Genomic DNA, 27,701 nt, shown 5'->3' with positions numbered 1-27,701 from the left:
TGCCCTGGCCGGGAATCGAACCCGGGTCCTCCGCACGCTAGGCCGATGCTCTACCGCTGAGCCAACCGGCCAGGGCTGTTCCATTTTTATTAAGTGTGACCCACCCACTCCTTTTAGATTCACAATTCACTTTTTCCTTTGTTTAACTGTGAGTAAGGCATGACCTAAGTGTATGTGCCCTCTTATACAATCACTTTGGTTTCTACTCAGAAAAAAAAAAGGTTCAGATGCCGACTGCCACATGCCTGTCTTAAATCTCAGGGGAAGAGTGTTTTCGGAGTTATTTTTAAAACTTATTACAATGACATCTTACTGGGACTTTTAAAAAAAATTTTTTTTTTAATTTTAGACAGTTTTAATGGGGTGATTCAGAGAAAACATCTCCAGCTCATTTTGACATTTGATTATGTTGCATATCCATTACCCATAGTCATACTGTCTTCTGTCACCTTCTATTTGGTTTTCTTTGTGCTCCTCCCCTCCCTTACCCTCCCCCTGGTAACCCCCACACTCTTGTCCATGTCCATGAGTCTCAATTTTGTGTCACTGGGACTTTTCTATAAAGCTTTTTGTAGATATTCTATGTGTGTTACTACTTTCCGTGTCTTGTGTCCATGCTATGATATGAACTTGGGAAATTTCTTAATATTTCTTATTTCAGCAATAAAAGCCATAATAACAGCCACCATCTACTGAGCACTTACTGGGTGCCAGACTGTTTACTGTTGTAAAGCACTGCACAACAATCTTATATGTAGTCTGTTCTGCTTTTATCTCCATCTTGCAGCTGGTAAAACTGAGCTTGGAGTAGAGGCCCAGTTTATTTGCCTAATGCAAGTGGCTAAGTAGGCATGGTTGTCTGGCCTAGGATCCACGGTGCTGTCACTCATTGCTTTTCAAACGTGATCATGACTCAGAATTACCTAGAGGGCTTGTTAAAACACAGACTGCTGGGGGCCCACCCCCAGAGTTTCTGATTCACTGGGCCAAGGATTTGCATTTCTAAAAAGTTTCCAGATGATACCTCAAGTGGCTGGTCTGGAGCCCTTTTGTTGACTCATTCATCTGTGTATGGACACTTGGGTTACTCCCACCTTTTGGCTATTGTGAACTAATAGCGCACTGTAAGAACCTCTACTGTGTCTCATAATTATTTTCGTGATTTCCCAACAGTGAAAAAAGGGTCATTATTGCCTGCCAGCAGGTTGTGGAATTGATCTCAGAGTTAAGGTTATTAACACTATAATAATGGCCAACATCCATTGATTCTCACCATGTGCTAGACACTCTGGACTATGCACTTTCTATCCTTACACCAGTCTTGGGGACTACTTTTATTTTTCCCATTGATAGTGAGGAATTGGGGCTCTGGAGAGATTAAGGAACTTGATTCAATTTATCTACCAGCAAGTAGGAATTCTGAGGCCCAAGTCTATAGCTCTGTTTGCTAAGACACTACCAATTTTGCACACAGTAAATGCTCAATATGTAAATTGTTAAATGAACAAAAGAACCTTCATATCAAAAGCATAGCTATTCAGTGGAAGACTTCTTGACATTTTAAATGTTTATTTTATTGATATTAGAGAGAGGAAGGGGGAGAGAGACAGGAACATCAATCTGTTCCTGTATGCGCCCTGACCGGGGATTGAACCAGTAACCTCTATGTTTTGGGATAATGCTCTAACCAACTGATCTATCCAACCAGGGCTCTCTTGACATTTTTAAAGGCATGATTTACTAGGTTTCACTATGTAGCAAAGAGCATAAAGCAGAAAGGAGGGAAGATAATGTGCCTGAGAGGTTAAATTTCTAGGGAAATTTCAAGTAGAACTTTTGACAACTACAGTGGTGCCGAAGACATTCATGCCAGCAGCAGTGGATGGAGACACAGAAGGTAAAAAAACAACAACTCAGCAACATGGAATTCTTTCTGACAGCGTCACTCTGGGAGGGTTGCTTCCACTGAACAGTACTGACACATAATTCACGTATCAGAAAATGAACCCATTTAAAGTGTACATTTCAGTAGTGTTTAGTCTATCCACAGAGCTGGATAGATAGCCATCACCACAGTCTAATTTTAGAACATTTCATAACCCCAAAAAAGAACCCTGTTCACATTAGCAGTCACTCACCCTCCATCTGCCCCAGCTCTAGACAACAACTAATCTACTCTCTGTCTCTACAGAATGGATTTGCTGTTCTGCACATTGTACATCAATTGAATCGTATACTCCATGGCCTTTTGTGACTGGCTTTTTTCACTTAGCAAAATGTTGTTAGGATTCATCCACACTGTAGCAGGTGTCAGTGCTTCCTTCCTTCCCCCACCCCCAGCCCTTTATCAGGGTATTGTGTAACTAAAGGAGCTGTATAAATATTAAGTGTACAGGTCTACAGTGTTTTACCTTTGTATAGACTCATCTGCCCTCCACTGTGATCACAATACAGCACATGTTCAGCAGTCCAGAGAGTTAATTCCCTTAACCCTTTGGTCAAGTACACATGAGATAATCTATCATCTTAACCATTTTTTTTTTTTTGTAATTTTCTGAAGTGAAAAGCAGGTTGGCAGAGAGTGACACTCCCGCATGCACCTGACCAGGTTCAACTTGGCATGCCCACTAGGGGGCAATGCTCTGCCCATCAGGGGAGTTGCTCTGTTGCAACTGGAGCCATTCCAGTGCATGAGACAGAGAGGCCATGGAGCCTTCCTCAGCACCTGGGCCAACTTTGCTCCAGTGGACCCTTGTCTGCAGGAGGGGAAAAGAGAGACAGAGAGAAAAGAGAGGGGGAAGGATAGAGAAACAGATGGGCGCTTTTCCTGTGTGCCCTGGCCAGAAATCAAACCTGGGGCATCCACACACCGGGCCAATGCTCTACCGCTGAGTCAACCAGCCAGAGCCTCATCTTAACCATTTTTTTTTATTTATTGATTTTTTAGAGAGAGAGGAGTGAGAGAGAGAGACAGAGAGAGAGAGAGAAGGGGGAGGAGCAGGAAGCATCAACTCCCATATGTGCCTTGACCAGGCAAGCCCAAGGTTTCGAACCGGCAACCTCAGTGTTCCAGGTCAACGCTTTATCCCACTGCACCACCACAGGTCAGGCCATCTTAACCATTTTTAAGTGCATAGTTCAGTAATCTTAAATAGATACATTGTGCAACTAATCTCCAGGACTTTTTCATCTCGAAAATCTCAAACTATATTCATTAAACAACAATTTCCCACTCCTTCTCCCCCAGCCCCTGGCAACATTTCTTTTTTTTCTTAATGAATTGCTCTTTTTTGTTTAAATTCATTTTTTTAGAGAAGGAGAGAGAATCATTGATTTGTTGTTTCACTTGTTTACGCATTCATTGGTTGATTTCTATTATTTTTTTAATGAGAGGGAGAGAGAGAAGGAAAGGGAGAGAGATGAGAAGCATCAACTTATAGTTGAGGCACTTCAGTTGTTCATTGATTTCTTCTCAAACAGGGTGGGAAGGGGATCCAGCAGAGCCAGTGACCCCTGGCTCAAGCCGGAAACTATGGGATCATGTTGATGATCCCATGCTCAAGCCAGTGACACTGGGCTTTTGCTGGATAAACCCACGCTCAAGCCAGCAATCTCAGGGTTTGTTTGTTTTGTTTTGTTTTTATCTCAGGGTTTTGAACCTGAGACCTCAGCGTCCTAGGATGATGTTCTATTCACTCTGCCAGCATGGGTCAGGCTCAATGTGCTTTTAATTTGCATTTTCCTGATGATTAGTGATATTGAGCATCTTTTCCTGTGCTTATTGGCCACTTGTATTTCTTCTTTAAAGAATTGTCTGTTTAAGGCCCTGCCCGGTTGGCTCAGCGGTAGAGCATCGGCCTGGCGTGCGGGGGACCCGGGTTCAATTCCCGGCCAGGGCACATAGGAGAAGCGCCCATTTGCTTCTCCACCCCCCCCCTTCCTCCCTGTCTCTCTCCTCCCCTCCCGCAGCCAAGGCTCCATTGGAGCAAAGGTGGCCCGGGCACTGGGGATGGCTCCTTGGTCTCTGCCCCAGGCGCTAGAGTGGCTCTGGTCGTGGCAGAGCGACGCCCCAGAGGGTGGGCAGAGCATCGCCCCTGGTGGGCGTGCCGGGTGGATCCTGGTCGGGCGCATGCGGGAGTCTGTCTGACTGTCTCTCCCCGTTTCCAGCTTCAAAAAAAATTAAAAAAATTAAAAAATAAAAAAAAGAAGAATTGTCTGTTTAAGTTTTTTTTGTTATGTTTTGTTTTGTTTTGACAGAGAGAGAGGGACAGCTAGGGACAGATAGGAAGGGAGAGAGATGAGAAGCATCCATTCTTTGTTGCGGCACCTTAATTGTTCAATGATTGCTTTTTCATATGTGCCTTGACCAGGGGGCTACCGCAGAGTGAGTGACCCCTTGCTCAAGCCAGCAGCCCTGGGCTTAAGCCAGTGACCTTGGGCTTCAAGCCAGTGACCTTTGGGTTCCAGCTAGTGACCATGGGGTTATGTCTATGACCCTACACTCAAGTCAGTGACTCCGCGCTCAAACTGGCAAGCCCATGCTTAAGCTGCTGAGCCCACACTCAAACCTCAGCATTTGGACCTGGGTCCTCCATGTCCCAGTTTGATGTTCTATCCACTGTGCCACCGCCTGGTCAGGCTATTTAAGTTCTTTGCCAATTATTTTTTAATAATCGATTATTAAAATATAATTTATATACTATATAATTCACCCATTTAAAGTGTACAATTTAAAGATTTTTTTTGTATATTCACAGAGTTATCACCATAATCACTTTTATAATTTTATCACCCCGAAAGAAACCCCATACCCTTTGGCTACCACACCCTAGCCCCCCAGTCCCCCAACTCAGTACTTCCCAGCTATAGGCAACCACTAATCTACTTTCTCTTTCTATTTGCCTTCTCTGGCCATTTCAGAGAAATGGAGTCATACAATATGAGGTCCTTTGTGACTGGTGTCTTTGATTTAGCCTAATTTTCCAGTAAGAGTTGTGACAACATGTGAAATACCATTTTAGGAGTGAAATACCATTTTAGGAGGGAAGCTCATTAGAGACCTTGTGCTAAAGGTTTTCAGGGGGGCTGCTCCTGCAGGTGCCCTCTGCCTAGCACTTACCCAAATTCCAGACTCCCAGGAGGAGAGCCAGTGTTCATAGTAAACTGTGGTGTTTGTGCAAACAGTTCCAGCACAGTGAGCTGCACTTATCAGAGGGAATGGTTGCAAGTTCCCAGTACCTAGCCAAGGGCCAATCCTGAAGGCAGGATTTTCAAGTGACAACATTTTCAACATAGGCTCTGTTAACTGTTTACCCCACAGGTTTTTTTTGTTTTTGTTTTTGTTTTGTTTTTTGTATTTTTCTGAAGCTGGGAACAGGGAGAGACAGTCAGACAGACTCCCGTATGCGCCCGACCGGGATCCACCCGGCACGCCCACCAGGGGCAAAGCTCTGCCCACCAGGGGGTGATGCTCTGCCCCTCTGGGGCGTTGCTCTGCCACGACCAGAGCCACTCTAGCGCCTTGGGGCAGAGGCCAAGGAGCCATCCCCAGCGCCCGGGGCCATCTTTGCTCCAATGGAACCTTGGCTGTGGGAGGGGAAGAGAGAGACAGAGAGGAAGGAGGGGGGTGGGGTGGAGAAGCAAATGGGCGCTTCTCCTATGTGCCCTGGCTGGGAATCGAACCCGGGTCCCCCGCACGCCAGGCTGAGGCTCTACCACTGAGCAAACCGGCCAGGGCCTACCCCACAGGTTTTTTGTTTTTGTTTTTTTTTACCCCACAGGTTTTGATAAGGGTTGTACTGATGCTGTGGATCTGCTGGAGACATCAGATGGAGTGTTGCCATCTTTACAATATTAAGTATTTCTGGCCTGACCTGTGGTGGAGCAGTGGATAAAGTATTGACCTGGAATGCTGGGGTTGCTGGTTCAAAACTCCTCACTTGCCTGGTCAAGGCACATATGGGAGTCGATGCTTCCTGCTCCTTCCCCCTTCTCTCTTCTCTCTCTCATCTCACTCTGAAAACAACTAAATAAAATCTAAATATATATATGAAGTATTTCAATTGTCAGACATGAGCTCTTTCCATTTATTTAGGTCTTTCATTCCTTTCAATGATGTTTTGTAGATTCCAGTGTACAAATCTTATACTTCTTTTGTGAAATTTATGTCTAAGTATTTTATTTTTTGATTGTAAGTTGAATCCATTTTCAGATTATTTCTTTCAAATGTATAGAAATGCAATTAATTTTTGTGCAACCTTGAGCTTATTTGTTATTCTAATTTTTTTTAATTTTTATATTTTACAGAGACAGAGAGAGTCAGAGAGAGGGATAGACAGGGACAGACAGGAACAGAGAGAGATGAGAAGCATCAATCATCAGTTTTTCTTTGTGACACCTTAGTTGTTCATTGATTGCCTTCTCATATGTACCTTGACCGCAGGCCTTCAGCAGACCGAGCAACCCCTTGCTCGATCCAGCGACCTCGGGGTCTTGAACCTGGGTTCTTCTGCATCCCAGTCTGACGCTCTATCCACTGCGCCACCGCCTGGTCAGGCTATCCTAATTTTTTTTTAACGTGTGGATTCTTTAACCTGGAATACATAGGATAATTTTTAAACAAATTTACTGATTGATTTTAGAGAGAGTGTGACAGAAACATTGATCTGTTCTTATATGTGCCCTGACCAAGAGGGTTGAACCCACAACCTCTGTGTATGGGGGTGAACCAACCCAGCTATCCAGCCAGGGCCTGAATTAAAAAAAAAATTTTTTTATAAGAGAGAGAGAGGAAGGAAGAGAGAGGAGAAACATCAACTCATAGTTGCAGCATTTTAGTTATTCATTGATTGCTTCTCATATGTGCCTTGAGGCTGCTCCAGCCAAGCCAGTGACCCCTTGCTCAAGCCAGTGATGATGGGATCATGTCTATGATCCTACTACACTCAAGTGCATGACCTCGCGCTCAACCTCACACTCAACCTGACCAGCCTGTGTTCAAGCTAGTGACTTTGGGGTTTCTAACCGGGACCTCACAATGCTCTATCCACTGTACCACCACTGGTCAGACTGATTTTTTTTTTTAACTAGTCCTTAATCCCTGGAATAAACCCTCTTAGTCATGGTGTATAACACTTCTTATGTTGTGACGTTGTTTGCTAATATCTTGCTAAGGATTTTGCATTGATTTTTACTTTGCCCATTACTTAGGGTTTGTTGTTATTGTTGTTAATGCGTTGTTAAGAAGTTCTTTATATATTCTGTGTATTGACTCCTTATCAGATCTGATTTTGTGAATATTTCCCTCATTCTGTAGGTGGCCTTTTCACTGTTGTGTTCTTTGAAGCATGAGTTTTAAATGTTGATGTAATTCCATTTATCTTCCTTTTGTTGCCTCTGGCTTCTGAAGAAATAATTACCAAATCTAGTGACATAAAGCTTTTTCTCTATGTTTTCTTCTGAGAGTTTTATAGGTTTAGGTCTTTGATTCATTTTGAGTTAATTTTTGTGTATGGTGCAAGGTATGGATCCTGACTTCATACTGTTGTTATGTGGGTATACAACTTTTCCAACACCCTTTGCTGAAAAGACTGTCCTTTCCCCAGTGAATGGTCTTGGCACCCTTACTGAAATCCCTTTGGCCTGACCAGGCGGTGGTGCAGTGGATAGAGCGTCGACTGGGATGCAGAGGACCCAGGTTCGAGACCCCGAGGTCGCCAGCTTGAGTGCGGGCTCATCTGGTTTGAGCAAAGCTCACCAGCTTGGACCCAAGGTCGCTGGCTCGAGGAGCAAGGGGTTAATCGGTCTGCTGAAGGCCTGCAGTCAAGGCACATATGAGAGAGCAATCAATGAACAGCTAAAGTGTTGCAACAAAAAACTGATGATTGGTGCTTCTCATCTCTCTCCGTTCCTGTCTGTCCCTATCTATCCTTCTCCTCTCTGACTCTCTATCTCTGTAAAAAAAGAAAAGAAAAAAGAAAACCCTTTGGCCGCATATGTGAAATTTTATTCTTGCACTCTTTGTTCTATTTTTTCATTGCTTTTATGGCTGAATAATATTCCATTGTATGGCTAGAGCGTTTTACTTATATTTTATCTCTGATTTATGGATTATTGAGCCTTTACCCAGGAGCCTCCCTTTGGTCATCAGAACACAGTACCCTCTGAAAATAGCGTCTGTTTGTTTGCTTTGTTCTTTGTTTTATCCTTGTCCACTGTCCATTGTGATTGTAGAACTTCAGTGCGGAGCAAATCGGGTGGGTACATCTTCCACATAGAAAGCTGGCAGCTCATCTGCGGTCATCCTCGGGGCGCCCTCCCGCGTGAGTGCTGTTATTTACTCAGGAAGGTGCTGAGGCTCGGGGGAGTTGAGTAACTTAGTCAAGGCCTCATCCTAGAAGCCAGGAAATCTGTCAAGTGCGTAGTGCAGGGATTCTCCGTTTTATGGAGAGTCAGATGCCCCAGGTCCTGGCGACAGTTGGCCTGGGAACTTCTTGCAATGCGCAGCCAACAATAACTGCTTTCTGTTTTGTCGCAGACTTCAGAAAACACCCTCAGAGATTCAGACCTTCCTCCAGGTGCAATGCAAATTCTAAGGCTGGAAAGCTTGAGTGTGGAAAGGAAAAAAGTTGGGCGGGTGCTTTTTACCCTCCTGCCCAGACTCGCCTTGGAAATTGCGCCCCCATCTCCATGGAAACGCTGCGTGGGGTCCGGCTGTCACCAGGGGCGGAACCCAGAGCTCGCAGCTCCTCCCCGCGTTTGCAACAGCTCCCCAGCGAGAGCAAACACTGTCACCCCCTAACCTCTCAGTTCCCCTTTTCGCTTGCCTTCCCTTTCCGTTGTCCTTTCGTGCCCCAGATCACATCGTGAAGGCGCTCTCCGGCCCGGCCTGCCCCCGGGGACAGCGCACCGGGCGGCGGGGCCTGAGAGCCGCTCCGCGCGGCCGCCCTGCTCGGGCTCACCCTCGGCCGCGCTGATTGGCCGCTCCGCGCCGGCCGCCGCGGCGGACAGGCAGTCCTCTGCCCAGCGGAAAGTTCTCTGCGTCCGGAGGAAGTTGGACTTTAGGAGACGCCGAGGAAGCAGCTCCGGAGGCTGCAGGGTTCTGGGCGGCCATGGAGGAGCCCCCTTTGCGAGAGGAGGAAGAGGAAGAGGAGGAGGAAGGGGAGGAGGGAGACGAGACTGGGCCCGAGGGGGTCCTGGGCAAGAGCCCCTTCCAGCTGACCGTCGAGGACGTGTACGACATCTCCTACGTGGTGGGCCGCGAGCTGATGGCTCTGGGCAGTGACCCCCGGGTGACACAGCTGCAGTTCAAAATCGTCCGCGTCCTGGAGATGCTGGAGACGCTGGTGAACGAGGGCAACCTGACGGCGGAGGCGCTGAGGATGGAGCGGGACCACCTCCGTCAGGAGGTGGACGGGCTGCGGAGAGAGGGCTCGGCGACCGGCCGAGAGGTGAGTGCGGCGGGGGGAGGGGGTTCCCGCCTTAGCCCCGGGGTGGTCGGGCAGCGCCCACAGGCAGGGACGCCCCTTTTTTCTCTTGAACATCCAAGGCCCTCAAAGCAGATCACTGCGAGTATCCAGCCCTCAGATTGGAAACACTTTGATTGTAAACATTGAGCACTTTCTAGCTGGGACCTGTGCTGAGTGTGTTCTGAATTACTGGGCCTCTAGCTTTTTATTTTTTAAGGAAATTATTTTATTTATTGATTGAGTTTAGAGAGAGAAATATCAGTTTATTGTCCCACTTATCTATGCATTCATTGGTTGATTCTTGTACGTGCCCTGGCGGGGATTGAACCCACAACCTTGGCATATGGGGACAAGGTTCTAACCAACTAAGCAATCCCGCCAGGGTGCGTCTAGAGTTTTTGACGTTGACCTAGAGCAATAGTTCTTACGCGTTAGGAGGCATCACAAGCATCTGGGTGTTCCTTAAAACAAAGGCTGCGGGGACCCAGCACCAGAGTTTCTGATTCAGTAGGTCTGGACTGGGACCTGAGATGTGTGTCTCAAACCAGTTTCCAGATGATACGGATGCTATAAAGTGTGATCCAGGAATCACACTTTGAGTATCTGTGACCTGGATGAAGAGATTAAAATTTAACTAAAGAAAAGTTCATGTTCATGACCACAAAAGACATGTGCAAGAATATTCAGAGTAGTTTTATTCATAACATGTCATAACTATGCCAAACTGGAAAGAATCCAAATGCAACAAATAAGTGGATTTTTAAATTGTAGTATATTCAGCCTGACCGGGTGGTGGCACAGTGGATAGAGTGTCGGACTGGGATGCAGAAGACCCAGGTTCGAGACCCTGAGGTCGCCAGCTTTAGTGCGGGCTCATTTGGTTTGAGCAAAGCTCACCAGCTTGGACCCAAGGTCACTGGCTCGAGCAAGGGGTTACTTGGTCTGCTGAAGGCCCACGGTCAAGGCACGTATGAGAAAGCAATCAATGAACAACTAAGGTGTTGCAATGCACAACAAAAAACTAATGATTAATGCTTCTCATCTCTTCGTTCCTGTCTGTCTGTCCCTGTCTATCCCTCTCTGACTCTCTCTCTGTCTCTGTAAAAAAAAAAAAAAAAAAAAAAAGGCAAATGTATGTTCTTCTAGTTTCCATAAATTGGTTATCAAATAAACATGATTGTAAAAAATAAAAATAAAAAAATAAATTGTAGTATATTCAATGGAATACTACACAATCATGAAAATAATCAGTACTGATATACATAACTGTATGGATGATTGTCACTGATGTTACACTGAGAGACTAGTGCCAGGCACAGAAGAAAGCCTACCATATGTGAGATTCAAGGACAGGCAGAATAATCTTTAGTTATAAAAGGTGGGTTGATGTCCCCTCCTGGGGACAGTGAAAGGTTAGCAGGAAGGAAATGTGTTGTAGTCGTGTGGGTGTATGTGTATAGCAAAAAGCATCAAGCCTGACCTGTGGTGGCGCAGTGGATAAAGCATCGACCTGGAAATGCTGAGGTTGCCGGTTCGAAACCCCGGGTCAAGGCACATATGGGAGTTGATGCTTCCAGCTCCTCCCCCCTTCTCTCTCTCCGTCTCTCCTCTCTCTCTGTCTCTCCCTCTCCTGTCTAAAATGAATAAATAAAAAAAAAATTTAAAAAAAAGCATCAAGCCATAAACTCAAGATTAGTGCATTTTATTGTATGCCATTATACCTCCATTTTACAAAGTTACATTTCAAGAAACAGTCTCCCCAACTCAGCATGATACATAGTCATACTTTCCTATTTTTTTTTTATTTTTTTTAAATTTTTTTTTTATTTATTCATTTTAGAGAGGAGACAGAGAGGGACAGAGAGAGACAGAGAGAGAGGAGAGAGGAGCTGGAAGCATCAACTCCCATATGTGCCTTGACTAGGCAAGCCCAGGGTTTCGAACCAGCGACCTCAGCATTTCCAGGTCGATGCTTTATCCACTGCGCTACCACAGGTCAGGCAATACTTTCCTATTTTATGAGTTTTTAAATTCTTATTGGAACTCACTAAATTAATATACTCAGTAGTGGGTTTCCAGCCACAGTAAAAAAAAAAAAAAATTTTTGTCCTAACTAGGCTTTTACCTTTGATCCTCATTCTGTATTATACCCATTTTGCAGAAATGGAGGCATGTAACAGGTAAATAATTTACCTGAGGACTCAGAGTAAGTCAGAGGTGGAAGCAGGACTTGAGCTCAGAGTTGCTGGTTTTAACCACACCATACCAGAATAGACCTTGACCTCATTGCCGTACTAGCGTTTAATGAGTGACTGCACTATGTGAACCCTGGGGCTGTGGAAGGAAGGCAGACACGGTCCTTTGATTGACATCTAGTGGGAGAGGGAAGACACACAGACAGATCTCAGAACTCAATACAAGATGACAGATTGAGGAGCAAATGGTGAAAGCCCAACAGGGACAGGTTCACCGAAATTCACAGGGAAGAGGGAAGGTTTCTGGTAGCTTCCCTGGTACACTTGTGTCTCACCTACTCATTAGTCAGGGTGACAATTATATATCTGTAGATAAGGTTCGACATTTTGTATCCATTGTATGAGTTGGTTGAATGTCATGATGAGGGAGCCTGGCTTTGGAGAGTCGAGGGCAGGTAAGTGGCTTGTCCAGCGTCACTAAGTTCACAGGCTGCGTTCTCTTCCTGTCACTTTCAACTCCAGGCACAAGGATATGGAGGAGGCCCCACCACAGGCCATGAACTGTGTGATATGCCCTGTGCTGCCCCGTGGTGGGGTGATTTCCTATATGGGGCGCAGCGGACAAGCTTCATCAGCCAACAGATGAGATGACACATTTTCCTCCCAAGCTACAGTCACAGTCACAGTCTCAAGAACGGGGGTGGGGGAAAGGCAGAGAGAATGACTATTTACTGCCGTTAGATGATTCATACAAATTTGTCTTTTTTTTTTTAAATGTTTATTTTATTGATGAGAGAGAGAAAAAAAAGAGACAGGGACATCAATCTGTTTCTGTATGTGTCTTGACTGATCTCAGCGCTTTGGGATGATGCTCTGACAGAGCTATCTGGCCAGGGCCCCTACCCATTGTGTTTTCAAACACGCTGATCCTTGCCAGTCTGATAGGAGGAGCATGGTCACTATGATATTTCTCTTTATACTGTGTCTCGTTCTCTTTATCATATGTCAAATATGCCAGAGGGTTGTTGCACCCTAGTTTAAGCTTCAATTGGACACTTCAGTTGTTTTTAAACATTTATTTTAACTTTAGTTTGAAAAAAATTTTAAACCTGTAGAAGAATTGTAAGATAAGTGCAACAAATACCTGCATACCTTTCATCTTGATTCAGGTGAACACATATATACACACATATACAGAAATGTGTATATGTACTTTTTAAAATTTATTTATTTATTTATTTATTTTATTTATTTTGTATTTTTCTGAAGCTGGAAATGGGGAGAGACAGTCAGACAGACTCCCGCATGCGCCCGACCGGGATCCACCCGGCATGCCCACGAGGGGCAACGCTCTGCCCACCTGGGGCAGAGGCCAAGGAGCCATCCTCAGCGCCCGGGCCATCTTTGCTCCAATGGAGCTTCACTGCAGGAGGGGAAGAGAGAGACAGAGAGGAAGGAGAGGGGGAGGGGTGGAGAAGCAGATGGGTGCTTCTCCTGTATGCCCTGGCCGGGAATCGAACCCAGGACTTCTGCACGCCAGGCCGACGCTCTACCACTGAGCCAACCAGCCAGGGCCTATTTTTATTTTTTTATTCTGTGAGAGGAGAAGAGGCAGAGACAGACTCCCACATGTATCCCGAACTGGGATCCACCAGGCAAGCCCACTAGGGGGCGATGCTCTGCCTGTATGCTACGTTGCAGCCAGAGCCATTTTTTTAGCACCAGAGGTGGAGGCCATGGAGCCATCCTTAGTGCCTGGGGCTACCTTAGTCTAATAGAGCCCTGGCTGTAGGAGGGTAAGAAAGAGACAGAGAGAAAGGAGAGGGGGAAAGGTGGAGAAGCAGATGGGCACTTCTCCTGGAAAAGTGCCCATCTGGAAATTGAACCCGGGATGCCCTGACTGGAAATTGAACCCGGGATATCCACATGCTGGGCCAACGCTCTACCACTGAGCCAGCTGTCCAGGGCTACATGTATATACTTTTTATTCACTTTTGCTGAGCCTCTTGAGCAGATATATTTGTTATAGGACTGATGAAAGATTAAGATCATTTACCCTAAATGCTTCAGTGTGTATCTCCAAGTACATACTATTAAATAAACATAATAAGTTATCAAATTCAGGGGAAAGCTGATGGAATAATAAGATACTAATATACCATATACCACCCATATTCAAAATTCACAAAAATGGCCATTGTAGCATTTCTTTTCCTGATGCAGAATCCAGTCCAGGGTCACATGGTACCTTTAGTTGGCACAGCTCTGTAGGTACTTTTTTTTTTTTTTTTTGAGACTTTTTTTTTTTTAATATTTTTTTTTCTTTATTCATTTTTAGAGAGGAGAGAGAGGGAGAGAGAGACAGAGAGAGCGAAGGGGGGAGGAGCTGGAAGCATCAACTCCCATATGTGCCTTGACCAGGCAAGCCCAGGGTTTCGAACCGGCGACCTCAGCATTTCCAGATCGACGCTTTATCCACTGTGCCACCACAGGTCAGGCTCTGTAGGTACTTTTAATCTGACGTTTCCAGAGCCTTTTGGTCTGTTATACAACCTTGACATTTTTGAAGATTATGCATCAGTTGATCTGTAGAAGGTCCTTCCATCTGGGCTTGTTCTGATGTTTCCACATGATTAGATTTGAGTTACACACATGTGGCAGGAATACTACTGCAGTGATGCTGTGTGCTACTCAGTGCATCATGTCAAGAAGCACCTAATGCCAGTTTGTCATTATTGGGGACAGTAACTTGATGGCTTGGCCAAGGTGGTGTCTGCACAGTTTCTGCTTTATAAAGATGCCTTTATTCCCTTTGTAACTCACATTTAACCTGTGGGAAAATACTTTGAAACTGTGTAAGATATCCTGTTCCCCAACCAATTTCCACAGAAAGGTTTTAGATCCACATTCATTAGTTTTGCCCAAATCCATTGTTACTAAGATGATTGCAGGAGGATGCTTTTTCAACTTTATCATCTCTACACTTAACAGGCATTCTGCTATAAAGTACAGGTTCTCCCCCCCCCCCCACCAGATTAGCCAGAGTTCTCCAGAGAAACCGAATGAAAAGAGTATAGACAGGTATAGACACAGCTGTAGGAATAGATATAGACATATATGTAAGAGGAGATTCATCCTGGGACTGGGCTCAGGCATTTACGGAGGCTGAGAAGTTCTACACCATGCTGCCTACACACTGGAGACTCAGGAGAGCCAGTGGTGTAGTTCAGTCTAGGTCAGAAAGCCTGCAAATTGAGAGGTTGATGGTGTCAGTCCTGGTCTGCTTCCAAATAGTCCAAAACCCCGAGAACCAGGAGGCTCGGGATTGAAGGGTAGGGGAAGATGGATGTCTCAGCCAAAGCGAGAGACAGTGAATTCACCCTCCCTCTCTGCCTTTTTGTTCTGACTGGGTGCTGTCCACTCACAGTGGGGAGGGCCATCTGCTTCAGTCAGCCTGCGGATTCAAATGCTGATCTGGTTCAGAAATCCCTCCCAGACACACCCAGAAATACTGCTCAACCAGCTCTCCAGGCACCCCTTCACCCAGTCAGGTTGGCACCTAAATTAACCATCACATTCCTTGTTCGTTAATGGGGATGTTAATTTAAAATTTCAAGTAGTTTCCTACATTCTCTTTTTATGTGATGCGTTAGTTATTATCCATTCCTATTGTTATTCATTTTGATACTCAAATTGTTCTTAGTTTGGCCACGAGGAGATCCTTCAAATAGTGTCATTCTGATATGTCTCCATCCCTTACAGTGAAATGCCCCAGGGTCCTCTTGGACTGTTCCTGTCCCAGCCCCAGAATCAGCCATTTCCCCAGGAGCCTTGGCCCTTTTCTTAGAGACTGGGACTTTTGGCTTCTTGACTGCCAACCAAACACTCGCAACAAGTCGCACCTCATCTCATCAGGCCCCCAGGAATGAAAACACCAGAGGACCTTCCTCTCTGGGATGGAGAGTCCATCCATCCTCTCCAGGGAACCTGCCCAAAGTGACGTCTTCTCCTACAGGTACATCTGGGCCCCGACAAGATGGTGGTGGACCTGACCGACCCCAACCGGCCGCGCTTCACGCTGCAGGAGCTGAGGGATGTGCTCCAGGAGCGCAACAAACTCAAGTCGCAGCTGCTGCTGGCGCAGGAGGAGCTGCACTGCTACAAGAGGTGGGCGGCCCCCTGGCGGGTGTGTCCTGTGTTTGTTCTCACCTCCCCTCCACCACATTCCCCAGGACCCTGGGTTCCCGGAGGTGCCGGTGTGGTGGTGACCAAAACAGAGAAAGTTCCTGTTCATCTAGGGGGCAGACAGGCAGTCAGTCAGCAAGGAAACCTGAAGTAAGAACCCACAATAATGGGGCAAGTGTTCTAAAGAAGATAAAAAAAAAAAAAAGGAGACATGACAATCCTGGCCAGGTGGCTCAGTGGGTATAGGGTCATCAGGGTGCACCAAGGTCACAGGTTGGATCCCTAGTCAGGGCACATACGAGAAGCAAGCAATGAGTGCACAGCTAAATGGAATAGCTAAGTGGAACAGCGAGTTGATGCTTCTTTCTCTCTGCCTCCTCATCTCCCTCCCCCCTCTCTCTTTCTCTCTCTCTCTCTCTCCCTCTCCCAGACAATCAATGGGAAAAAAATTTTTTTTTTAAATCAAGGGGTCCTGACCTGTGGTGACTCAGTGAATACAGCCTTGACCTGGAACACTAAGGTTGCAGGTTTGAAATCCTGGGCTTGTCCGGTCAAGGCACATATGAGAGTTGATGCTTCCTGCTTCTCCCACCCTTCTCTCTCTCTTTCTCTCTCTAAAATGAATAAAGTTAAAAAAAATTTTTTTTTTTTTGTATTTTTCTGAAGCTGGAAATGGGAGAGACAGTCAGACAGACTCCTGCATGCGCCCGACCGGGATCCACCCGGCACGCCCACCTGGGGCGATGCTCTGCCCACCAGGGGGCGATGCTCTGCCCCTCCGGAGCGTCGCTCTGCCGCAACCAGAGCCACTCCAGCGCCTGGGGCAGAGGCCAAGGAGCCATCCCCAGCGCCCGGGCCATCTTTGCTCCAATGGAGCCTCGGCTGCGGGAGGGGAAGAGAGAGAGAGGAAAGAGGGGGTGGGGGTGGAGAAGCAAATGGGTGCTTCTCCTATGTGCCCTGGCCGGGAATCGAACCCGGGTCCCCCGCACGCCAGGCCAACGCTCTACCGCTGAGCCAACCGGCCAGGGCTAAAATTTTTTTTAAACTAAAAAATCAAGGAGACATGAGCCAGAGAGTGAAGTACTGAAGGGGTTGGGGGAGGGGCCTGTGTAAGAGTGGGCGGTCAGGGACAAGCCCTCTAAGGGTGAAAGGCGAGGAGCATCCTAGGAAAGCCTTGGTAGGGCCGGAGTGGAGCCAGCCCTTTGAACACCAGAGGTGGGACCTGGCACCGTCGACCCTGACCCAGGAGGACAACCAGGAAGAGACTGGGCAGCTGTGCCTTGTTGGCCACAGGAAGGCGCTCTTATTTGGTTGTAAGTGTGAATTCAAGGACCTGCTTCCAGTCCATGGCTGCCAGTGGCCACAGGGAGACTCGTCTGCAGATGGCCTGATGTGAGAGCCTGCAGTTTTCAGTATCCCGTCATGTTGGGACTCTGAACGTTTGGAAGTGAGGACATGCCCTGCTGGAAAACAGGGCCCACATGATATTCTTCCTGAAGTTCTTTCCGTGGAGCATCCACAAAAGAGCAGCAGAGAAGCAGAAGCACGCTAGGAAGCCAAATCCACAGGGCTGAGCTCTGCTGACACAAGTTTAATTGTCTTCCTTCTGCTGAGCTTGGAACCATGTGCATGGAAAGACCTGTCTTCGCCTCATGTAAGAAGCATTGCAGATACAGGTGTTGTAAAAACTGGAACTGCTAAACTGCTGATGCCCAGGCAGCCCTGCGACTGAATAAAGCAACACCCTTTGTTTTCAGTTTCAAATTCCCAGAGAACAGCAGGTGTTTGCTTCCCACCTGGTGCGGGCCAGCCCGCAGACAGCAGGACTCCATTCAGACTCCAGACTCCGTTCTGTTCTATCTCTTGTGCTACGTGTTCTGGAGAAAGGAGCGTGGCAGCTGAGGTGTTCTCTTAGCAACGAAGTTTGGAGACCTGAGCTCATACTAACAATCGTTTTATTTTTATTTATTGACTTAGAGAGAGAGAGAAACATTGATTTGTTGTTCCACTTATTTATGTCACTCATTGGTTGATCCTTTTTTTTTTTTTTTTTTACAGAGACAGAGAGAGAGTCAGAGAGAGGGATAGACAGGGACAGACAGACAGGAACGGAGAGAGATGAGAAGCATCAATCATTAGTTTTTCATTGCTCGTTGCAACACCTTAGTTGTTCATTGATTGCTTTCTCATATGTGCCTTGACCGCGGGCCTTCAGCAGACCGAGTAACCCTTTGCTGGAGCCAGCGACCTTGGGTTCAAGCTGGTGAGCTTTTTGCTCAAACCAGATGAGCCGGCGCTCAAGCTGGCGCCTCGGGGTCTCGAACCTAGGTCCTCTGCATCCCAGTCCGACGATCTATCCACTGCGCCACCGCCTGGTCAGGCTCATTGGTTGATTCTTGTGTGTGCCCTGAGCAGGGAATGAACCTGCAACCTTGGTATTGGGTACCATGCTCTGACCAACCGAGCTCTCCGACTGGAGCCCTAACGATCATTTTGAGTTGAAGGCAGATATGGTAGGCTGTTTCCAAAGATGGCCACGACAATCCTTCCTATCCTGCCTACTTCTTGCAGTGAGACTTTTTCTGCTCCTCCCCTGAAGCCATTTCCTTTCCCTTGAATCTGGGCCCTGTGACTTCCTTCTAACCAGACCAATGACCAGCAGAATGTGCCTGGAGGCCACCCTGCTGGGAAGAGGCTCAAGGTAGTCACAAGGAGAGGTCCTGTGAAGGAGAGCCAGGGGACCCCAGCGGACAGCCCAGCTGTGCCCAGCCCCAGCTTCTTCATCAGGTCCAGGTAGGCAGCCACTTAAGACCCAGCGGGAGAGTCACCAGGCCAATCGTAAGAAATGGAGCCACAGTGAGAATCACGCATCATCGCTGTTGTAAATCACTAAGTTTTAGGTGTTATGTAACACTAGATAGTGGAAAAAGGGAGTTTTTAATTTTTATTTTTTTTATTTATTCATTAGAGAGAGGAGAGGGAGAGACAGAGAGAGAGAGAGAGAGAGAGAGAGAGGAGAGACAGAGAGAGAAGTGGGGGAGGAGCTGGAAGCATCAACTCCCATATGTGCCTTGACCAGGCAAGCCCAGGGTTTCGAACCGGCGACTTCAGCATTTCCAGGTCGACGTTTTATTCACTGCGCCACCACAGGTCAGGTGGAAAAAGGGAGTTTTTAGATGATGCCTCTCATGAAATAATATTATAATAAAAATATAAACAATAAAATTAAGTAACAAGAGTCCACTCTTTGCAAAGAAGGAGACCAGAGGGTGAATTCTTCTTTCCGTGGCTCAGACGTGAGGGGCTGTGTCAGTCTGCTCAGGCTGCTGGAACAGAATAGCATCGACTGGGTGGCTTCAACAGTAGCGTTTTCTTTTCTCACAGTTCTGTGGGCTGCAGGTCCAAGGTCGAGGTGCTAGCAGGGTTGGTTCTCACCCTTCCTGGCTCACAGATGGCTTCCCTTCGGCTGTGTCCTCACACAGCTGAGAGAGGAAAGCAGCCCTCTGGTTTCCTGTCTCACAGGGACACTCATCCCATCCCGGGGGCACCACCCTCATGGCCTCATCTAACCCTGCTCGTCTCCCAGGCCTCCCGATACCATCACACCGGGGTTCGCGCTTTAGTGCATGGATCTTGGAGGCACACACCATGCAGCCCATATCCAGAGGAAGTAGGACAAGCACACGTTTACCAACAGGCGTGACGAGATACCTGAGTGCACGTAGGGAACTGGCTGGGTCACACCCTGCAGTTCTTCACTGTGCTCAGTCAGGCTGCTTTCAGTTAGAAGTGACAAGTTCAGACTAGCTTTAGGGCAAAAGGGCATTTATTGACCCAAGTGGTCGAGAAGGATCCTGGAATTGCTCTCAGAAGCAAACTACTGCAACTGAGGCCTCGGGGCTGGTACCAGGGACTGGGCGCGCTTTCTTTCCTCTTTGCCTGTCCTTGTTATCTTGTATAACAGGCAGTCCTCCTCTGAACCTTAGCAAGTGAGACTGCTGGCAGTCCTGGCTGAGCAAGTGAGAGAGGACTACCTTCTTCTGCTTCTGACCATCAAGTCCAAGGCAAAACACTGGCCTTCCTTGGGTCACCTGACCTCAATATCTTGTCCATCAATATCAATGTAATTCTTATCACCATCTGACTTACTATACATATATATTTTTTTCTTTTTCTTTTGACAGAGACAGAGAGAGAGAGGGACAGATAGGGACAGACAGACAGGAATGGAGAGAGATGAGAAGCATCAATTCTTCATTGCGATACCTTAGTTTTTCATTGATTGCTTTCTCATATGTGCCTTGACCAGGGGGCTACAGCAGACCAAGTAACCCCTTACTCAAGCCAGTGACCTTGGGTCCAAGCTGGTGAGCTTTGCTCAAACCAGATGAGCCCGTGCTCAAGCTGGAGACCTCGGGGTCTCAAACCTGGGTCCTCCACGTCCCAATCCGATGCTCTATCCCCTGGGGCACAGTATGTAGCCTGTTTGTTGAATGAATGAGTGCCATATATTATTATCTCACTTAATCCATCGATCCTGTAGGTACTTGTGCTGTTCTCATTTTACCATATAGGAAATCAAGGCTTAAGTTAGAGAATTTACACAGGGTCATATTCTTACAACATGGAGAAGCTTGACCTACCAGCCAGTGCAGTTCGACAAGAGAAAGAAAGAAGAGGTGTCAACATTGTTTAATGTCGAGGGAAGATTCTCACTATCTGGATCAGACTTTTTCTGGCGCTAGAGCTTTCTGTGCTGAAATTATGTATATACTAATAATGATTGAGATTCCATACTTTCAGAACTGCGCAGATAAGAGGCCTGCAAGAAAACAACCCTTTTGTTTGTCCCCCTTTGTCTAGTGGCCTGATTCCAGCAAGAGATGGCCCAAGAGGAAGAAGGGACAAGGATGCCCTGGTTGCTGGGGCCAATGATGACAGCAGAAACAAGGAGGAGAAGACAATCATAAGGAAGCTGTAAGTCACTGCACTGTCTCTGCTGCTACAAAATAAGTGCTAAGCAACGGAGGTGAGGCAAGAGGAGACTGGCCCAGGATGAGGAGGCCCCGCTCTCCTGGTGGGGCTGCGGCTGATATTACAGCTCAGTTCCGCTGTGTTGAAGTACCTGCCAGGGAGCAGTCTGAGCACTTGATGTACATTCATTCATTCACTTGTCACAATGACCCTTGTGAGGTGCAACTCTTATTACCCCCATTTGACAGGTGTCTACCGAGACATAAAGTAGTAGGTCCGTGGTCACACAGATAATAAATAGTGAAGTCTGAATTGGAACCCAAGAAAGTCTGGATTTCTATGTTTCACTGCCTCCCTATGATATAAAACTATAACCAAAAAATAATAATACAGTTCCAACAAGAAGAAAAACACAATAGTTATTGGAGTTTAAGTGACTTATTCATCGCGTCTTTTTCCTCCAACTTTGGAGGACTCCGTGTGTACCAACATTGGAATGTGTGACACAGCTCCCATTGAATACTCCCCTCACGCCCACACACCATCGTTGACCCTTTGTGTCTTCAGACGCTGTGCCTCAATCCACAGTGTGGGATGCTTGTTTAAAATCCAGAGTCTCAAGCCCTGGCCAGGTGGTTCAATGGATAAAGTGTCGACCTGGCACACCAGAGGTCATGGGTTCAATCCCCAGTCAGAGCATGTATGAGAAGCAACCAGTAAGTACACACAACTAAATGGAACACCTGGGTGAAACAACAAGTTGATGCTTCTCTCTTTCTCTCCCTCCTGCCTTACCCCCTCCCTCTCTCTCTCCCCCCCTCCCTTCAGCAACCCCCACTGTAAACAGTGCTGTGGTGAACATCTTCATGCTCACTCATGTCCTCCCATGGACCTGTGTGTGATATTCCTAGGAGTGAAATTGTGGGGTCACAGAGCTCATTAGCCAGGGTCCTGGCAAAAATAGATGGCTCCCTCAAAAGGCGTGACTGAAGAGATTTAAAGAAGGGTCACATTGTACAGCTGTGTGAGCAGAATGAAGGAAACCATGAAAAGATGGAGCTGCGCCCAGGTGTGCCGGCACCTGCTGGGAGAGAGCTGGGAGGGGAAGAGTGGGAATCAGACAGGTGTGTGGCCCTCAGAAGAGGAACAGCAGCTGGTAGAACAGGTCCTGGCAGGGGCAGAGCCCTCAGTCCAGGAGCAAAGACCCCCGCCTTTCTTTGCTCCTGCCTTCCCAGCTTCTGCTGGCGACTCCCATTGGCTGAGCCCCACCTGAAGCGGGAGGACTAGGGGGCTTGTTGACACCACCCGGGCTTGTTGACACCACCTGTGGAGGTCACCCTCCTGGAGCAGAGGGCAAGGCAGAGAAGGGACGGGATAGATTTTGGGATCTCACGGGCTACTTTCCTTGCTGAAGTTCTGCCTGACTCTCCCAGAAGGGCTGCATGAAAACTGCTCTGCTAGACATGACTGCCTGAAACCAGAGTCACTCATTCCTTCAGCAGATGGGTACGGAGGGCTTACCGTGAGCATCGTTTTAGGTGCTGGGCAGCTGGGCATGCGGTGAACTAGACAAAGGCCCGCCTGCATATTGCTTATATTCTTTTTTTTTTTTTTTTTTTAGAGACAGGAAGGGAGAGAGAGACAGAGACCGAAAGGGACAGAGAAACATTGACTTGTTGTTTCACTTATTCATGTGTGTATTGGTTGATTCTTTTTTTTTTTTCTTCTTTTTTTTTTTTCTGAAGCTGGAAACGGGGAGAGACAGTCATACAGACTCCCGCATGCGCCCGACCAGGATCCACCCGGCACGCCCACCAGGGGCGACGCTCTGCCCACCAGGGGGCGATGCTCTGCCCCTCCGGGGCGTCACTCTGCTGTGACCAGAGCCACTCTAGCGCCTGGGGCAGAGGCCGAGGAGCCATCCCCAGTGCCCAGGCCATCCTTTGCTCCAGTGGAGCCTTGGCTGCGGGAGGGGAAGAGAGAGACAGAGAGGAAGGAGGGGAGGGGGTGGAGAAGCAAATGGGCGCTTCTCCTATGTGCCCTGGCCGGGAATCGAACCCGGGTCCCCCGCATGCCAGGCCGACGCTCTACCGCTGAGCCAACCGGCCAGGGCTTTGGTTGATTCTTGTATGTGCCCTGACCAGCAATTGAACCCACAACCTTGGCATGTTGGGACAACACTCTAGTGGTAACCAACTGAGCTACCAGGCCAGGGTGGCACTTACATCCTTGTAGGGGGAATCAGAGAGTGACAGGGTAAGGAAATGTATTAACCAGACAATTTCAGACAGCTATATGCACTAAGGCCATTAAATAGAATGCTGAAGGCGAGGTTGATAAGTGTCATCCTGGAAGGCTTCTATGAGGAGGTGACCTTCAAGCTGAGCCCTGAAAGACCATAAGGACCTAAGGGAAGAGCATTCCTGGCTGTGGGAACAGTGGGTGTAAAGGCCTGAGGCTGGAAAAAGCTTGTGGAACAGGGATCATGGCTGCTGGAGCAGCAAAGAGTAGAGGTGAGGTTGGAGAGGCTGAGCAGATCCCGGGGAGGTCTCGGGTTTTATTGTAAGTGCCTGGTGAAGGGTTTTAAGCTGGGAAGTGGAACGGTCATATTCAGGTATATAAAATCTCACTCTGGCTGCTGTGTGAAGGGTTGGGGGGCAGAGTCAAAGCAGGGCCAGTGGGAGTGTCTCTGCCCCAAGGAAGGGTCTCCTGAGGTTAGATACTGAAAGAGCTTCTCTACCCCCTGCCCCCCTGCAGCAGGAGTGGGTCTGAAGGTATTCACTCAGGACTTTCATTGGCTGAGTGTCCCATTGTAAACAAGGCTCCCAGAGGGCATAAATTGAGGGTTTCTTTCTGCCTCTTCTAGAGAAGTTCTTTGGGTTACTTAATTGGAGTTGGAGCCTGATGCAGCAAAAATGTTTGTTCTGGGCACCAGCCAGCCAGCCTGTGGACACGTATTTAAAGAGCATGAGGCCAAGACTTCCTGGTCAGACAAGCTTATTGAGTGAGTGAGTGAGTGAGTGAGTGAATGACTTTCTGTGTGTGTGTGTGTGTGTGTGTGAGAGAGAGAGAGAGAGAGAGACAGAGAGAGACAGAGAGAGGGATAGACAGGAAGGGAGAGAGATGAGAAGCATCAATTCTTCATTGCGGCACATTAGTTGGTCTTAATTGCTTTCTCAGATGTACCTTGACCAGGGGTCTACAGCAAAGCGAGTGACCCCTTGCTCAAGCTAGCGACCCCGCACTCAAGCTGGTGAGCCCTCACTCAAGCCGGTGACCTTGGGGTTTCGAACCTGGGTCTTTTGTGTCCCAGTTTGATGTTCTATCCAGTGCACCACCCCCTGGTCAGGGTGACTGAATGACCTGAAGAAGTAGATCATGCTGAGAAGAATTTTTGTCTTGGCTCTGCAGATGGGGAGCCATAGAAGGGTTTCAGCTCAGGAAAAAGAGCTCTGCACAGTGACAGGGACATTCAGGCTGCTACAAATAAATTACAGGGTGACAGGGAGGCTATTGTGACTTGGACTAGGGAGTGGCAGTGGGGGAGATAGAAGTTAGTGGTGAGATGAGGGGCATATCTGGGGCACGATGACTAAAATGTAGCAAATGTGGGGAGGGAGGCGTTGAGAACAACTCCCAGGTTCTTGGTTTGAATGCCTGGGTGGGGATGATGTCACTTCCTGGGCACCGAGGTTGAGGCAGGGGAAGATGGTTGAGAGTGCTTCTGTATCCAAGCATCAGTTGGCCCCCCACTGCTGACAGAGCACAGCTGCACTCAGGGGATTTGTCTTTAACAAGAAGCAAGAGCCCAGGTCCCTCCTGACCAGGTGGTGGCGCAGTGGATAGAACGTCGGACTGGGATGTGGAGGACTCAGGTTCAAGACCCTGAGGTTGCCAGCTTGAGCGCGGGCTCATCTGGTTTGAGCAAAGCTCACCAGCTTGGATCCAAGGTTGCTGGCTCGAGCAAGGGGTTACTCAATCTGCTATAGCTGTAGCCCCACAGTCAGGGCACATATGAGAAAGCAATCAATGAACAACTAAGGTATCACAACGAAAAACTAATGATTGATGCTTCTCACCTCTCTCCGTTCCTGTCTGTCTGTCCCTATCTGTCTCTCTCTCTGACTCTCTTTCTGTCTCTCTACAAAACAAAGAAACAGCCTGACCTGTGGTGGCACAGTGGATAAAGCATCAACCTGGAAATGCTGAGGTCGCCGGTTCGAAACCCTGGGCTTGCCTGGTCAAGGCACATATGGGAGTTGATGCTTCCAGTTCCTTCCCCCTGTCTCTCTCTGTCTCTCTCTCTCCTCTCTAAAATGAATAAACAAAAATAAAAAATAAAACAAAACAAAGAAACAAGTAAAAAAAAAAAAAAAAAGAGCCCAGGTCCCAGCCCTGACTCTTTAGCCCCCAGCCATCTCATAACTGGAAATAGTGCTGAGGTTGTACTTTGTGATCAACCCCAAACACCATTCTTCCTTTTCAGAACTTAGCATATGAAGAGGAAAAGCACTCACTGAAAGTTTGGTACTTGAATCTCAGAGGATCGCTTTGCCTATTATCCAAGAACTTATGTGTGAATCTATCTTTGCAAAATCTGTTTTATAATTGCAGATAACATTTGAGAAGTTTTTGCTTCCTCTACAATAAAATCATCTAAAGTTGAATTTAAAATAATGTGGCAGAGTCCATCTGTTAGTATAGCGGATAAGTGGGCTGTGGGTCCCCACTTTCTGTGTGACCTTGGACCTGTGACCTGACCTCACGGAACCTCAGTTTGCTTATCTATAAAATTAGGATATTGGACTCTAGCCTGTATAGAGTGTCGGCTTTGGTGTATGGATGTCCCAGATTCAATTCCTGGTCAGGGCACACAGGAGAAGCGACCATCTGTTTCTCTTCCACATCCTTCTCCTCCTTCTCTCCCTCTTCCCCTGCCATAGCCAGTGGTTCGATTGGTTCCAGCGTGGCCACAGGCACTGAGAATAGCTCAATTGGTCCAAGCACATCAGCCTCAAGTGCTAAAAATAGCTTGATATTTGAGTATTGACCCCAGGTAGATCCTGGTCAGGGCACATACAGAAGTCTGTCTATCTCCCCTTCTCTTACCTAAGAAATTTTTTTTTTTTTTTTGTATTTTTCCGAAGCCAGAAACGGGGAGGCAGTCAGACAGACTCCCGCATGCACCCGACTGGGATCCACCCGGTACGCCCACCAGGGGGCGATGGTCTGCCCATCCGGAGCATTGATCTGTTGCGACCAGAGCCATTCTAGCACCTGAGGCAGAGGCCACAGAGCCATCCTCAGCGCCCGGGCCAACTTTGCTCCATTGGAGCCTTGGCTGCGGGAGGGGAAGAGAGAGACAGAGAGGAAGGAGAGGGGGAGGGGTGGAGAAGCAGATGGGTGCTTCTCCTGTGTGCTCTGGCTGGGAATCAAACCCAGGACTCCTGCACGCCAGGCCGACGCTCTACCACTGAGCCAACCGGCCAGGGCCTCACCTAAGAAATTAATTAAATAAAGTAAAATAGGAATATTGATGGTGCTCCCTCCTTGAGCTATGACAAGGCTGAAATGAGCTGATAGATGAAAAGGCCCTGCAGCCCCTATCCATAATGAGCTCTGAGTGAGTGCTTGAGTCCGTGACCTGCAGGAGCTGCTCACAGATTTAGCAGCAGGTCCTGTGCGCCTGCTCTGTCTGTTCCCTCTGACCCCTCTCTCTCTCTCCACCCAGGTTCTCTTTCCGATCAGGGAAGCAGACATAGGTTCTAAAGCAGCAGTTCTCAGACTCGGGAAGACAACAACCCACCAGCAGGACCTTGAGATCGGCCCAGTGACACGCACACCCACTGCACTTGCTAATTGTTTTCCATCAAAGCCATTCTGAGGAGGGAGCAGGAGAGGTTCTCTCACAATCGCTGCCTTCCCATCTGCAGAACTGGACACCTCCGGAGGCTTGGCCTGGGCTTGGCCAGGGCAGGGACAGGGGCACCAAGAAATCAAGAAAGCAGGACAGTGCAGCGGGGCCGCCCCCTGCCCACGCCAGCTGCCCGGAGGCAGCTCAGGGTTCTGTTTCTCTGGTCCCACACGTGACCTTAGTCCACACCATCACCAGGTAGCAGCAGCCAGGCAGCAGCCCAAAGTGGAACAGAGAAGAGAATGCATGGAAGTGTGGTATTGACATGCCAGTGACTTCACTGATATTTAGTGAATATCTGATTTTACTAACGTGACTTTCTTTATGTGATTTTTGTATTAAAGTAAAATGACTTTCCTATCTCAGGTATTGCAGAGTGGTCTCTTAGAGCCGCGTGACCTTGCACAAGGCACTGCTACCTTTCAGAGTCTTGGGTGGCAAATCCATGAACTGTGTATGCGTGTGTCTATGTATATATATGGTGGTGTATCTATCATGTGTAAGTATGTCATTGAATCTCAGTGATGTACTGTTATTTTGTGTGCTGGTCTGAGAAAAAAATGCCCCAAATGATAACATCAAGACACTATTGGTTTTAAGGCTCATTCTGATTTCAGAGATGTTAAACGGGGGGAAATGCGCATTTAGGAATCGATGACACGTGGAAAATATAGATAGCAGGTTCCTGCACTTGGCAAAGAAACTAACAAGCCTGCGGAACACATCCCGTGAGCCCGTGGCCTTAGCGGATACCATCGGCTCCCTGCTGCCTGGGTCCTATCTCTCACTTGCTCTTGTAATAACTTAGGGAGACGGGGATTGGTATGAATCCCTGTTTACAGAATTGGAAACTGAGACTCCAGAGGGCTGGGTCACTGAGGCGAGGTCACGCAGCTAGGAGGTGGCTGCCTGGGACACGAGTGCTGGCCTGGTTCTGAAGCCCAGTTCTCATCCAGAAGGCTGTGT

At 47.7% G+C, this 27,701-nt stretch overlaps 1 protein-coding gene across 1 annotated transcript; it reads left to right on the top strand.

The window, feature by feature from the left end:
- Positions 1-8,114: 8,114 nt before the first annotated feature.
- RILPL2 (Rab interacting lysosomal protein like 2) lies at positions 8,115-27,100 on the top strand. Its single transcript, XM_066260735.1, has 4 exons — positions 8,115-9,449; positions 15,678-15,829; positions 20,711-20,824; positions 26,553-27,100. The coding sequence occupies exons 1-4, from the start codon at positions 9,111-9,113 to the stop codon at positions 26,581-26,583; spliced, it is 636 nt and encodes a 211-aa protein (XP_066116832.1). The 5' UTR covers positions 8,115-9,110; the 3' UTR covers positions 26,584-27,100.
- Positions 27,101-27,701: the final 601 nt, after the last annotated feature.

This window comes from Saccopteryx bilineata, chromosome 2 (assembly GCF_036850765.1).
Source record: "Saccopteryx bilineata isolate mSacBil1 chromosome 2, mSacBil1_pri_phased_curated, whole genome shotgun sequence".
Taxonomy (NCBI): Eukaryota; Metazoa; Chordata; class Mammalia; order Chiroptera; family Emballonuridae; genus Saccopteryx; species Saccopteryx bilineata.
The sequence above is the reverse complement of the archived record's forward strand: the minus strand, read 5'-3'. Positions and strand labels throughout refer to the sequence as shown.